Here is a 16,176-nt window from a genome sequence, read left to right as displayed (position 1 = left end):
GACACTTTTCAAAGTCTGTGATTACAGCGCCACTCAGCGGTAAAAGGCAGCAAATACACATCCCAATTTTGCCGCCGCGGGAACGGCGGCGGTAAAAGTCTCATTCTGGTTGTCCACCATCTGTATGTTCTAATTTAACCCTCTGAGGTCTGAGCTGTTTTCTGGGCCCTGGAGGTGTTCTGACATGCTCTGACATTTGTGCTTATTTCTGTTACTTGTGACATTTTCATGGCTAAAGTCTTATTACACTGTATTCAGCACAAACTCTGCTACAATAATATATCAACAGCATGTGTGTAAAAGTTTGTAGTTTTGAGATAATGACATTTATGCGTGGTTTGTGAAAATACAAAAAAAAATTCTCACTGAAATAAGGTCATGAAACCCATACTTATTATTTCTTCACAAGACTTTTGAAAATTGTATGACGTAGCCTAGAATATTTGCTCTAAAACTATGTGAAAATCACCCTGACTGCTCATTCAGAGAAGACAATATATTGATTTAAAATTTTTACGACGTGTTTTGTGTGAAAAAGCAATATGCGAAGGGGCGGATCATCTCATTAATATGCAAGCTTTCCACACCTGAGAAAGACAAAGACACTCCCTAATGGCCCTATTAGGAGCTTATCAGGGCCCATCATTCTGACCAACCTTGCACAAAGAATGAGGAGATTAAAAAAAGAATGGCTTTTAATATTGTTTGGATTTATTTACAACATAATCCAAAGATACACAACAAAAAAAACACTTATTGATAACAATGATCCAAAGAAAGAGACATTTGTGCCATTCCTAAAAACATTGTACATACCTTTCATTTCCAAGGTGTTTGATTTTCACTTTACCATGTTCATGTACAGAGACATGTACTGTGAATGTTGAAGTCAGCAGGACTCAGTGGCATCTGGGCCCTGAAAAAAAAAAGAAAAAAAAAAAAAAGTGAACATACTGATATCAAGAGAAAGGCCGGCACGATTTTGGGAATACATTTGAGCTTTTTCTGGTTAAAATTGCTTTTTAAAATTCACAGAATACACACACACACTCACACAAATGTTTCCAACAATATATTATATAATGAACACCACGTTTGTTGTGCCTTGTAGGTATAGGCTATGCGCAGTTCTGCATAAAATAATACCAATATAGCAGCCTATATACATTTTCAAAAAGATTTCAGTAACAACTAAGCTAGAGAAAAATATATTGATTATCATGTTACTTCAAATGTTTCCATTCGTTATGATGATATGAAATGAGATAATAGTAAAAACATGAAGCCGTTTGGAGCGTTTTGCTTTTCCAAAATATGATGCATTCAAACACGATCGCGATCAAAATATGATACATTCAAACGCAATCGCGATCAAAAATATGATACATTCAAACGCGATCGCGCTCAAATATAAAACATTATGGTTAGGCCTACCATATACATATCTACGTTTGAGCAGATATCCACAAACACAGTAACAGTAAACACGGGTCTAAATATTATAATATTCACCATATATCTAGCAACAGTTCAACTGCAATGTGAAATTTATGCAACAATAACAAACTAATATGTAAGAATTTCTTACCTTATCTTTCTTGTCTTGAAATCGTGTTCTTCTTCTGGGGTAAAGCCAATGTAAACTCACGTCTTTCAAACTCGACGAAAAGCAGAGACTGATGAAGTGTTTTGTTTTTGAGGTAATGAGCGCGTTCGCGTTCCATGTGGAGATTTGCATGTGAATATCTTTTGCGCGAGTAGGCGTGGCCAAATTAACTGTAATGAGCAAGCGTTTGAGAAGCTGGACATCTTGTTGGTTTTATACAAATTACTTAAACAGAAAATATTTGTTTTCAGTTTGAATCCAATCATTTAAAAGTACACACTTAAATGTTTATAAAGGTATATGGCTCATAAATGTGTGACAAGTATTCGCTGAGTTTTGTTTCAGTTTATAGACGTGCTCAAGAAAAAAAAGTTCACCGCGACGGAGAGGCAGAACGCACACCCTGTTTATTTTCTTTATTTTTCAAAAGCACAATGTTTTGATTTGATTGTAAGTGGACACATACAAAAGTAGAAATATCACAGATTCTTTTTATATATTTATTTTTTCTGTATGACCATAAATGATGGAGTAATTTAAGTTTAAAGTGCTACAATGTAAAAAAAATCCAGCAAAACGCGGGGGCGCGTTTTTCGACCTCAGAGGGTTAAATGTAGTACCTACTCCCATAGTACGCGATTTCGGACGCAGCTCTAGTCCATATATATATATAATATGGAACACATGAAAAAGTGCCATAATCATGTGACATTCTGGGGATTTTTCAAAAGTGGGGTTGCAGCTTAATAGTTTAATTGACTGTTTAATTTTATTACTTTAAATTGTTCTGGCTCTGTGTGAGGGAAAAAATGCTTAAAAATAATATAATAAATAAATGAGCAATACTCACGTCAGTGTGTTGAGTTGACAGTGTTTATCCTGCAGTAGAGCAGCGATCTGATTCACTCGTGTGTCTCCTAGTTCATGTCCACTCAGATTCAGCTCTCTCTGGAGTAACGGGTTTATACCCACAACTCTATTCACATACTGACAGGCTTCCTCAGCAGCAGGACTCACAAACCTGCAGAAGAGGCAATTCAGGTATCAACTAAATGTCCACTGCATTACAAAAAATGATTGATACGATAAAAAACATAATTATTGTTTTAAAGACAAGCTTAAGTTAGTTATTTAGATGTCAAATTTTTCTTTAAACATTTAAATACACAATTAAAATATATATTTAAAAGAAACTAGAGCAACACTCAGTCCTAAAGCAAACATAAGCATAAGAACAGAAAGGTCTCACAGAGCAGAAGGGCAAAAGCTCACTAGATCATGATTTTCAGTATGAATACAAAGTGTGAAATTAAGATCTTTCTGTAAAGCAGGAGGAGTGAGAAACGTCAGCACAGAGAAAACTGGCTTGTGAAACTGCATGTTTGAGAACATCTGGAGACTCATAGACCTGGTGCAGAGAGATGCAGTGAATCTGGGCTTGATGGAAAACTATTATTGTTAATTATCAAGGTATACTCCTGAATGTCAGCACACATATACTGACCCATAATGTCTATTTGACCTGTAGCTCGTATCACAACTAAACTGTGTTGACGGTTATCATCATCATGACAGAACCTGCAGCATCTGATCTGATCTTGATCATTTTGATGCAACAAATTGTACAGCTTATTATATAACTAAAATAATATGTTGGTTATGAATATTTAGCCTGCATATAGCTAATTTAGTTAATTATTTGATCCCGTCTCACCTCAGTGTCTTCAGTTGACAGTCTGGATCCTGCAGTAAATCATTGAGCTCCTTCACTCCTGATTGTCCAGGATCATTTCCTGTGAGATCCAGCTCTATCAGGTGTGAAGGGTTTGATCTCAGAGCTGAAGCCAGAGCTTTATAACCTTCTTCTGTCACACTGCAGTTAGAGAGTCTAGAACAGAGAGGAAAACATTCAGCTGATTAATTAGTTAAACCTGAACAATATAAATCCTTAAACTGAATTTGATTTTATTCTGAATATTCTTCATATTCTTCTTATTGAAAGTCAGTTGCAAAAACTGACAATTGAATATGGAGGCAAACAAAAGGCTCAGTGAACTTTAATATGTTAGACATCAACATCCCTTTCAAGATTGCAATTAACTAAAACTGTACAACTCTCAAAGTCTATGATCTGAAAATGGTCGGAAAATTTGAAAATTAAAGTTTGGGAATGGCCCAATAAAGTCCAGACTTCAATTCCATTAAAATGCTGTGGAAGGACTTGAAGCACAGCTCATGTTGGAAAGTCTACAAATGTCACTGAGCTGAAGCAGCTTTGCAAGGATGAGTGAGACCAGGGGCGCAACTACCCAGTGTCAGAGGGGTATGAAGCAACAAATTTGGCTAACAATTTAACAATTCTTTGAGTGGTGGAGTTGAAACGGGTTACATGCTTATTTCACAGATAAGAATAAAATTTTAATTTGATTCAATGGTTATTTAAAGTTTTACTTGGCTTTTTCAGCCACACTTCAGAGAACTTTAGAGCGCTAATGTCTGTTAACATCTATCTTTAGCCTCGACAGTTTTTTTTTTTTGCTTTATCCATCTTTTTCAACGACAATTCACTACTCGTACCTGCTCGCTCAGTGCTCACGGCGCCCCTCGCAATATTACGATATAGCGCATATAGCGCATACCTACTTTTTAAGCCACTGAGTGAGACAAACGGACCAAAATACCTTAATAGTGGTGTAAAACACTCATAAACTACAGGAAGTGTTTAGTCGAGACTAGCTGCAAAGCTGAAAGCAGAATCAAAGACAAACAGCTTCCTCAAAAGCACTAAAATACATTAATCCTGTTATATACAATCTTAAGATAAGTGATTTCTACTAGATCTCACCCTCCTTTCTGTGGCAGATTTACCAGCTCTAACAGAATCATCTGAATTCTGACTCAACACTAGGTATGCAAATAACGATTAAATCACTAAATTATAAATTACTATAAACAAAAACAGCCCAATTTAAGTGTTAACTTATAAGTAGAAGAATATACATATATGGAAAATACATTATCCATTAAATATTATAATCCCCTGCAATTATTTGCATTACAGTGCAGCACCAAATGAATGCAGCACAAAATGAACGCTTAATGTCACTTCATTATTACTCACTGAAAAAAACACAACAACAGTAAAATGGCACAATGACAACCTCGCTTATATTGAACATCAAACTTTTATCAACAAATCAAATAGGACAGATGGCATAGTATACCCCCATTGTAACACTGATAAATGAAGATCTTAGTGTTTTCCCCTAAATTTAAAACAAATGCTTAGTTTGTGGTTCATTAGTATTAATGAAAATACATCAATAATAAAATAGTACAATGATAAATTCACTTATATTAAACATTGGACTTTTATTAACAAAATTGATAAGAAGGATGATATGCTATACCCACATTGTAACAAATAAATAAAAGATCTTTGGACTGCTTAGTTTGTGGCTCATTATTATTTTGAATGAAGTCAAGTCAAGTCAAGTCATTTTCATTTATATAGCGCTTTTAACAATGTAGATTGTCTCAAAGCAGCTTTACAGAGATAAATGTATAATTTAACGTAAGATTGTTTTGGCTTTATAGCGGTTCTTTAATAAAGTTATTTTCCAGCTAAAGTTAGTTTTGATTGATTCGCTTCCGTCGCAACGATCATTTGTTTTTAAATTAGGGCCGCCAAGACGACACCATTCTCTCTACACAGACTTTAAACGCGAACCTGTGAGAAACGCTGATGGCGTTCAGATGCGCATTAAGAACGGGTTCTATAGTTATGTGCGTTTGAATATATGTGTGCAGGTTTGGAATTCCCTACAAACCAAACCTAAACAAATTACTGGTGTTTCCTTATAGTTTTGATTCAGAATTTTATTTTATTTTATCAATTCGGGGTAGATACGCAAATTGAGTTTTCCCGACGACGCGTTATCTGTAGAGTGGGAAAGGGATCCTCCATAGGGAGAGACTAGTTGGCACTTCAGCACTGCGTTGACACCGGGTCCAGGCGAAGGTCCTTCATCAGATCTGGAAACGGCCTGGATCCGGCAGGCTGCGGGAAAACCTTGGGATAAACAAAGACACTAAAATTAGCGTAGATGCCATTCTTCTCATGATGTAACAAGTACATCAGGATTTATGGGAAGTGTTCCCGGTTCCAGCTGACCTAATCTATGCAGCCTAATATTGAATTATAGAAGTCTATAATGTATTATGTGAACGCTATGTCAAAGAGATGTGTCTTTAATCTAGATTTGAACTGACAGAGTGTGTCTGCTTCCCGGACAATGGTAGGAAGGCTGTTCCAAAGTTTTGGTGCTAAATAGGAAAAGGATCTACCGCCAGCAGTTGATTTTGATATTCTAGGTATTATCAACTGGCCGGAATTTTGAGATCGCAATAGACGTGAAGGAGTATAATGCGTTAAGAGCTCGCTCAAGTACTGCGGAGCTAAACCATTTAGTGCTTTGTAAGTAATCAGCAATATTTTAAAATTGATGCGATGTTTAATAGGGAGCCAGTGCAGTTTTGACAGAACTGGGCTAATATGGTCATACTTCCTGGTTCTGGTAAGAACTCGAGCTGCTGCGTTTTGAACTAGCTGTAGTTTGTTTATTAAGCGTGCAGGGCAACCACCCAGTAGAGCATTACAATAATCTAGCCTTGAGGTCATGAACGCATGGACTAATTGTTCCGCATTTGTCAATGAGAGCATATGACGTAATTTAGATATATTTTTAAGATGGAAAAATGCGGTTTTACATATACTAGACACGTGACTTTCAAATGAAAGATTGGTATCAAAGAGCACACCCAGGTTCCTAACTGACGACGAAGACTTAACAGAGCAGCCATCAAGTGTTAGACAGTATTCTAGGTTATTACGTGAGGAAGTTTTTTGTCCAATAATTAGAATCTCTGTTTTTTCAGAATTTAGAAGTAGGAAATTACGAGTCATCCAATTTTTTATATCAGCTATGCATTCTGTTAATTTAGTGAATTGGTAAGTTTCGTTACGTTTTGAAGAAATATAGAGCTGAGTATCGTCGGCATAACAGTGGAAGCTAATTCCATGTTTCCTAATGATATCTCCTAATGGCAGCATGTACAGAGTGAACAGCAGCGGTCCTAGTACTGAGCCCTGTGGTACGCCATACTGAACTTGTGATTGATAAGACATCTCTTCATTTACTGCTACAAACTGATAACGGTCAGATAAGTATGATTTAAACCATGCTAGTGCAATTCCACTAATGCCAACATAGTTTTCTAGTCTATTTAAAAGAATGTTGTGGTCAATGGTGTCAAACGCAGCACTAAGATCGAGTAACACTAATAGAGAGACACAACCACGATCGGATGATAAGAGCAAATCATTTGTTACTCTAACGAGAGCAGTCTCAGTACTATGGTATGGTCTAAATCCAGACTGAAAATCCTCGCAGATATCATTTCTTTCTAGAAAGGAACATAGTTGTGAAGATACTGCCTTTTCTAGTATCTTTGACAGAAAAGGTAGATTCGAGATCGGCCTGTAATTGACTAATTCTGAAGGATCAAGTTGCATTTTTTTAACAAGCGGTTTAATCATAGCCAGCTTAAAGTTTTTTGGTACGTATCCTAGAGACAAAGAGGAATTAATGATATTAAGAAGAGGATCTATGACCTCTGGAAGCATCTCTTTCAGTAGCTTAGTCGGTATAGGGTCTAACATACATGTTGTAGATTTAGATGATTTAACGAGTTTAGTAAATTCTTCCTCTCCTATAGCAATGAATGAATCAAATTTTTCCTCAGGGAGACTACAATGCACTGCCTGATGCGATACTGTAGTAGACGGTTGCATAGTTATAATTTTGTCCCTGATATTATCAATCTTATAAGTGAAGAAGTTCATAAAGTCATTACTGCTGTGCTGCTTGGAACCTTCTGTGTTTGAAGCTTTCTTTTTCGTTAGTTTAGCCACTGTTTCAAATAAATACCTAGGATTATGTTTATTTTCTTCTAATAGGTTTGAAAAATAAGCAGATCTAGCAGCTTTTAAAGCCTCTCTGTAAGCAATCGAGCTCTCTTTCCATGAAATGCGAAATACCTCTAATTTTGTTTTCTTCCAGTTGCGCTCCATTTTTCTGGCTGCTCTCTTAAGGGCCTGAGTGTGCTCGTTGTACCACGGCGTTGGATTATTTTCTTTAATCTTCTTTAAGCGCAAAGGAGCAACTGTGTCTAAAGTGCTGGAAAAGAGAGAGTTAAAAGTTTCTGTTGCAATATCAAGTTTTTCTAAGCTATCCGGGATGCTAAAATGATGAAACTGATCAGGAAGATTATTAATAAAGCAATCTTTAGTAGCAGAAGTGATAGGTCTAACATATTTGTAACACGGAGTCGGCTTTGCAACCTTGGCTAAATGTAATTTACACGAGACTAGATAATGATCTGAGATGTCATCGCTCTGCTGCAGAATTTCAACGGCATCAACATCTATTCCATGTGATAATATTAGATCTAGAGTATGATTACGACGATGAGTAGGTCCTGACACGTGTTGTCTAACTCCAATTGAGTTTACAATGTCTTTAAATGCCAAACCCAATGCATCTTTTTCATTATCGATGTGTATATTAAAATCACCAACAATTAGTACTTTATCTGCAGCCAATACTAACTCTGATAGAAAGTCCGCAAATTCTTTGATAAAGTCTGTATGGTGCCCTGGTGGCCTGTATACAGTAGCCAGCACAAATCTCAAACGTGATTTATCATTTTTACTATATATTTTTACATTAAGTACTAACACTTCAAAAGAATTATATTCTAAACTTGATTTCTTAGTGGTTTTGAAAATATTACTATAAATTACAGCAACACCACCCCCTTTGCGTTTCAGACGAGGTTCATGTTTATAACAGTAATCTTGCGGGGTGGACTCATTTAAAGTAATGTAATCGTTTGGTTTTAGCCAGGTTTCTGTCAAACACAGCACATCTAGGTTATTATCTGAAATCATATCATTAACAATGAGTGCTTTTGAAGTAAGCGATCGAATATTCAGCAACCCAAGCTTTAGCATTTGCTCATCTGTATTATAGCTGTTTTTTATTTGTTGAACATCAATTAAATTTTTAACCTTAGATAGGTTTAAACATTTTTTGGATTTCCAAAATCGGGGAACAGACACAGTCTCTATATGATGATAGCTAGGTGAAAGAGGCTCTATGTGATGGGATTTATCTGACCTGGGTGACGCGAGGCCGCTAGCAGACGGTTGGTTTAGCCAGTCTGTCTGCTTCCTGACCTGGTGCCCAATTTGTCATGTTTGAGCTCTAAGACTACGAGCCATATTACTAGATAGAAGAGCAGCACCATCCCAGGAGGGATGAATACCATCTCTTTTCAACAGGTCAGGTTTGCCCCAAAAACTTTTCCAATTGTCTATGAATTCTATATTATTACACGGACACCACTCAGACAGCCAGCGATTCAGTGAACACAATCTACTAACTATCTCATCACTCCTGCGAACAGGAAGGGGGCCAGAGCAAATTACAGTGCCTGACATCGTACTTGCAAGTTCACACACCTCTTTAATATTAATTTTGGTGATCTCCGACTGGCGGAGTCGAACATCATTAGTGCCGACATGAATAATGATCTTAGAGAATTTACGATTAGCATTAGCCAGCACTTTTAAATTTGCTTTGATGTCAGGCGCTCTGGCTCCCGGCAAACATGTGACTATGTTCGCTGGTGTCTCTATTTTCACGTTCCGTGTGATCGAATCACCAATTACTAGGGCACAATCAACAGAATTCTCAGTGGGTGTTTCACTGAGCGGGGCAAATCGATTTGTTGTGGTAATCGGAACGGAAGAGTGGTTTTTTGATCCGCGACTAGAGCGATCCCTCACTGTCACCCATTTGCCCGGCTGCACAGGCTCTACTTCAGCTGGAACCAAATCATGTAAAGAGTTCACTATGCTAGGCGCATCCAAAATAGTATCTAAAGCTCTAGCACTCTTACTATCCTCAATTAAAGTTTGGATGCGTGTCTCTAATTCTGAAATCTTCTCTGTCAGCCTAACTGTCTCCTTACATTTATCACATATAAATCCTACATTGCCAACAGAGAAGTCTATGCTAAACATGTGACATGAAGTGCAGGTGACAATAACAGGACAAGACATTACTCACCGTGTTTGTTGACTGATTATTACTTACCTGAGCTTTTATGAACTCAAAGGCGCGAGCACGCGCGAGAAAAAAAAAATAAATAAAACAGCTGAGCGCACGGGTGGCGCGTTAACAGGCTAGCAGTAGCGAATTAGCGTGTTGTGTTAGTAGTAACGGAAGCTAGCGATGTCAATCTGAGATGTTGGGTAAGCTGTATTTAGTATAAACAACTACAAATTGTAGTAAATGATGGTTCAAAACAAAGAAATACGAGGCTAAGACGGAGCTTACAGCACCGAAGCAAACACACTCACAGCAGGCAGCAGGCAGCGAGGCATGAAAAACACAACAACAATAGAACAAAGACAAACTTACTTATATTAAACAAAGAAATGCAACTTTTATTTATAACTTTTAGCCTCTGGGATCGTCCCGTCAGTCATTGCACCTTACTTTAGTCATGTGACTCATGTGGCTCAACTTACCTCAGTATCTCCAATTTACAATTTATATTCTTCAGTCCAGTGCAGAGCAGCTTCACTCCTGAATCCTGCAGATTATTTGTGTTCATGTTCAGCTCTTTCAGATTGGTATCTGATCCAAGAACTGCAGACAGAGCTGAACAGCTTTTTTCTGTTAAGTTACAATCATTTAACCTACAATAAATCACAACACAGAATTAGATGGCACACATATAATACATTTTCTATATACAAATATTAAATACATTTTCCATTCTTTTTTTTTTTTTACATAAACATCATACAATGCATTCAAACAGCATTCATCTACAAAAAATACCATTTCCAGTACATTAGCATTTTTTATTCAGTGACAAATTTCCTAGATAAAATTAAGCATTTTTGAAAAAAAAAATTGCGTTAAGATTTATAGCTATAGGATTTCTTCTCTATTTCTGTCACCTGATGGAGTTTGGGTTCTTGCCACTGTTGCCTCTGGCTTCCTTAGTTGGAGACACTCAATATTCAACAATATTATTGACTTGACTGCACTGACACTATTAGATGAGACAGTTCACACTTGTATGGCAAGTTACACATGTCTTTTTGTTATAAAATCTGGCTTTTGATAAATGTTTATTTGTAAATCTCTCAATCCACATATTACATTACATTATTATTACATTAAACAACAGAATTACTGATAAAAATAAGCATTTAAAATGTCTAATTACTGGGAGATCCAGAGGAACTGTCACGGTGTGGTGCAGGCAGAAGAAGACGAAGGAGAATCAAAAGTTCCAATGCAAACTTTTGCTCACAATATAAATAATACAGGTACATAGAAGACGGGCAGAAGGTTCACACACACTAAATACAACGGAGATCGGACAAGGACTGACTGAACAGAATGGAACTTAAATACAAACACAGATTACACTGATTAACCCTCTGGGGTCTGAGGTGTTTTTGGGGTCCTTGAGATGTTCTGACATGCCCTGACATTTGTGCTTTTTTCAGTTGCTTATAAACATATTAATGGCAAAAAAAAATTACACACTATTTAGCACAAACAGGGCTACCATAATATGTGAGCAACAAGAATGTACATGTCTGCATTTTTGAGAGAATAATGTTTATGCGTGGTTATTGAAAAAACTAAAAACTAAAGTTTCTGAAATAAGGCCATAAAACACATACTAAATATGTGCCAATAAGACTTTTGTCTAATAGATGTCATTGCCTAGTGTTTTTTCTTCAAAATGATGTGGAAATCACCCTGCCTAATCATTCACATAACACAATACATTGATTTGAATTTTGCAAAGCACTTTCTGTTTGGAAAGGCAATATGCGGAGTGGGCGTCACAGATCATGCATATTTAGTGGTTCACACCTCAGGAGACAATGGGGCCTGCATACTTAATTAGCCATTCATTCAGGTGAGTCACTGAGCCACAAGAATGCAAGAGCAACAGTTGGAAGCATCTCAATTCTTTTTTATTTTTCCACATATTGTGCTTGCAATTTGGCCTATAATATCCAAGGAAAACATGTCTAGTAATTGTGCAGTTAATTCTCATACTGTATTTTCAGTTTTGGAATATTTATGCTCTCCCCAAATTTGTCACTAATAAAACACAATAAAAATTATTTAAAGAAAAGGCTTATATTTACCTTTTAATAGTTTGTTTACATCTACCTTGTAAATATATTTTTTTTATTAAAAAGGTTACAATTACAACAACAATTCAAGTGTAATCTTTCTTTGTAAAAACTAAAGTATACATTTTATTATACATATTTCAAAGTTAAAAAGGTTACAACAACAATAATTACAATTTCAACAATATTTCAAGTGTACTCTTTTTTTGTAAAAAAAAAAGATTATAGGCCTACATTTTATCTATGTATTCATTACTTTGAATATAGCCAACATTGGAACAGCTAACATCTTTGTTGATGACTTTATTTTTGACAAAAATAGTAGGCTATTTTATATATAGAAATTGCTAAACAAAAGCTTATTTGATGTGGCAGTATATTCTACAGTAAAAACTGTAAACCAAATCTACTAAACAAAATGTTGTCTTTCATATTTCGCCTGACTGTAACGTTGTTTTCATGAAATATTAGTGCATATTGTTAATTTGCCGTTTAATACGTTGCTTATACAAATAGCCTACATTTTATTTAAACATATTTCAGTCGATTTTTACTCATCTCAGTATAGCAATACAGTTTGCTAAAACAACATCATTCATTCACACACGCGATTTAAATGTAACTTCTGGCAAAGATGAAGTTGATGATAGGCTATTGACTCGCGATCTTCGCAGTAGGCTAGTGAACGCACTGGAGAAATGCACATTTATTAGGCTACATAGTTTTTTTTGTTTTGGATGTTTTTTTTTAGAACCAGCTTTCTGTAAATATATCAAATTTTTTTTAGACATGTGAGGCGAGTAGGCTACGGGTTCATGATGATCTCCAGTTCAGACCTTATGTTGTGATTGCTAGCCTATATTTACTTTAAATCCAGGAAATTTGTTAATGAAAAAATTATTAAAATTAAGATACAATTGATACAAAACGAAATTCGTTTTAAAGAAAGGATTTGTACTTTCTGTTTTGAGGTCTCTGTGAATGTTTGAAAGTATTTTAGTGCTTAGAGCGCTCGCGTCCATAATGGAGAACTGTCACGTAATATTGTTTTTTTCCTCATAAATGTAAACACGAAAAATAAAAGACAAAAGACTTTTAAGTAAAACTTACTCCGAAATTGTGTCCTCGGCGGAATTCGCTCTTCAATATGCTGCCGTTCGTCGTCTGTTACAATCTTCCTCTGAGGAAACAACCTGGTATCGTGCATTCTTCCTCGCTGTCCAGAATCATCTGAAGGGCGTCTTTATTACCAGAGAAGCGTGCCATACTCAAAACGCGATGAACTATCAGTAAGTCTGATAGAAACTGTGTTTTTATGGCATTGATCGGGGGGCGTATGCGATGCATACTAGATCACCTAAACTATTTACATGTGAATCGCGCCGGGGGCGGGGCGCCCGCAGCTGATTATAAAGATAATGAGGCAGAAGGAAAAACGGTACCTCTCCTTGCTTTCAAACGGATTACATGAGTTGAAAACATTTGTGTTTTATATAAATTACTTCATTTAAAAGAAGAGATTTCAAGCTTCATAAAGACATAACTCACATGCCTGTGTGAGAAGTATTCGCTGAGTTATGATTCATTTTCGGACGCGTTTCAGAATGGACTACACGGACAGAGAGAAGGCAGAACCTAGCTTCGTGTTTATTTTTCTTTATTTGGCAAAAAGCACCACACTTTGTTTTTATTGTGAGTATACACAAAAATAATACACATTTAACAGAATCGATTGATGTATGAAACTCCTATGGAAAATCAAAGTCAACAGAGTATTTATGAGTTTCTTTTACACTGATAAAAAAAAGCGAGCTGGTATCGCCGGCGATACCGCCGACCTCAGGGGGTTAACAGAACACAGGTGAGATAGATGACGATTAGTGGTTGACCGATATTGATTTTTTGATGGCCGATGCCGATATCTTAGAGAGCAGGATGGCCGATGGCCGATGTAAAGCCGATATTTTTATTATATACTTTATATTTATTTTAATCAATATTTAATAAATGATATATAAACTAGAAAACAAATCTTTTTTATGCTTATACTTTAGATGGCAACTTCTTGTATAATCATCATCCCCCCTAATCATTATGGTCATTCAGTGAATTTACTATTGAGAGCAAATAACCTTAATTCAGTGGATTTGGCCATTAATTTATTCAATAATGAAATGTCTTCAGCAGTAGGCTATTTAGCTCAAAGGAGCTCTAATATCGACAATGGTAAGTTTAAATTGTCTTCCGTAATATGAGTCGGAAATCAGTCGGAGCCGCAGCAGGCAAGGCTAACCCCTGGCCACGGACTTAATGATGAGGTGGTGACGCGTTCATGTAACCAGTGGGTGACGTCACTGCCACTTACACACTAAAAAACTGCCACAAAGAACCGGAATCTAATCTAATGATTATGAAGGTGTCAAATAAAGCAAGCAGATATTTTAATTGTTAATTAACCCCCTGGGGTCGACAATCGTGCCGGCGCGATAGGCTCGCTTTTTTCGATAGGTGTCTTACAAAATTTAAATCAATGTATTGTTTTATGTGGATGATTAGGCAGGGTGATTTTCACATCATTTTGAAGAAAAAACTCTAGGCGACAAAATGCATTATTCAGAAGTCTTGTGGACACATATTTAGTATGTGTTTTGTGGCCTTATTTCAGAAACTTTCATTTTTAGTTTTTTCAATAACCATGCATAAACATTATTCTTTCAAAAATACAAACATGTATACATGTTGCTCACATATTATGGTAGCCCTGTTTGTGCTAAATAGAGTGTAATTATACCTTTGCCATTAAAGGTGAACTAAGTAACTTTTTTACCTTAACTGAACAGCTTCGGAGTCAATGGAATGGTTATATTACTTATTTCGGGTTGAATGGTGGTCGTTTCGCACCCCCCTGGTGCCCGTGAGCGGAAAATCTGCACTTGCAACTTTGAGCCGGCGGGCCGCCGGCCGCCGCGTCAGGAAGGATATCAGGTCTTGCGATGTAAACAATTGCTTTACGGCCAAAAGAAATCTGCTAAAATGCTGTCATTATTGCGCTCCCTCACGCTGTTCGAACCCGAATGAAGAAGACGTTTTAAAGAATGTCCCATCTGCTTTGATGTCGTTGATCTACTAGCTTCTGGTGTCTGAGAATCACCAACGAGTTTTTACAACAGTGTTGTCAAATATCTATTCCGAAGCTGTGGGAGGAGCTCTAGAGAGAAAACTGCGAGCAAAAAGCGAGAAAACAGCGAAGAAATCCTGAAACTACTGAGCCCTGCTTTAATGTTTATAAGCAACTGAAAAAAGCACAAATGTCAGGGCATGTCAGAACATCTCAAGGACCCCAAAAACACCTCAGACCCCAGAGGGTTAATAAACTAGTGTTTTCTGTGTCAGTGTCGGTTGACGATGCTGACTTGCCATGTTCGCAGTAGTGAACGCGCCTCTAGAGAGAAATGCACTTTTCATACGATATGGATTACATAAGCAGAGAGTATAGCCAACTGTTTCTTTTCACTTTGAATTGTTTTGTTTGATATAGACATTTCAAGCTTTCTATATATATATTTTTTTCATCATGTCTGTGAGGCAAGTAGCCTATACTACTCTGAGTTTCGATTCACTTATAAGACGAGCTCCAGTTCACGGAGAATGCCAGTGATCGCTCTGGTGCCTCCAAGTCCTGATGTCGGCTATATTTGCTTCTTATTTTTTAAATCCAGGCGATTTGTTGATGAAACACTGATTAAAATTAAGATTAATAATGCATTAAAATTAGTGATGCACCGATGTGAAAATTGTGGCCAATACCGATAACCGATATTAATATTGCTGTTATGGCCGATACCGATATTTACAGATGTCGATATCTCTGTATAGAAAACACATTTTTATGATAATCAAATAAAGAGCTATTTTCCAAAACACACATTTTTATAATATAATGCACGACGACACACATGCATTATATTGCATTGCATATAATGTGTGCTGGTCAACTTGTATAAAATTAAGAAACCTCTAAAAAAACAACAACAAAAACAACAACAACAACAACAACAAAAAACATAGGAACATTAAGATAGGCAACTAATTTATTATTCCAATATCCAAATATGATATTTGGCTTCTATTTGTGACGTGCTGTCTTTGCGTTTGAACATTGCACATTTTAAACAGGCATTAGCTGAATAAATGTTAGCCAATACAAACATATTTATAGAAAACAGTTGACAATGAATAGACAGGAGTCCAATAATAGCATAACGAATCA

The 16,176-nt window shown here is 36.5% G+C and overlaps 1 protein-coding gene across 1 annotated transcript in view; it reads right to left on the bottom strand.

The window, feature by feature from the left end:
- The window catches only part of LOC311305800 (uncharacterized protein), a 1,224,369-nt gene that overhangs the window by 34,381 nt on the left and 1,173,812 nt on the right, over nucleotides 1-16,176 (bottom strand). Inside the window, exons 30-31 of the mRNA XM_084433678.1 lie at nucleotides 3,321-3,494; nucleotides 2,457-2,627 (exon numbers count right to left, since the gene is read on the bottom strand). Of these exons, the coding sequence (XP_084289804.1) occupies nucleotides 2,457-2,627; nucleotides 3,321-3,494 (345 nt within the window). The remainder of the gene's footprint in view (nucleotides 1-2,456; nucleotides 2,628-3,320; nucleotides 3,495-16,176) is intronic.

The sequence above is a fragment of the Rutilus rutilus genome, assembly GCF_951802725.1.
Source record: "Rutilus rutilus genome assembly, chromosome: 1".
In the NCBI taxonomy this organism is placed as follows: domain Eukaryota; kingdom Metazoa; phylum Chordata; class Actinopteri; order Cypriniformes; family Leuciscidae; genus Rutilus; species Rutilus rutilus.
Note: the sequence above shows the minus strand (reverse complement) of the source record. Positions and strands in the feature narration are given on the sequence as shown.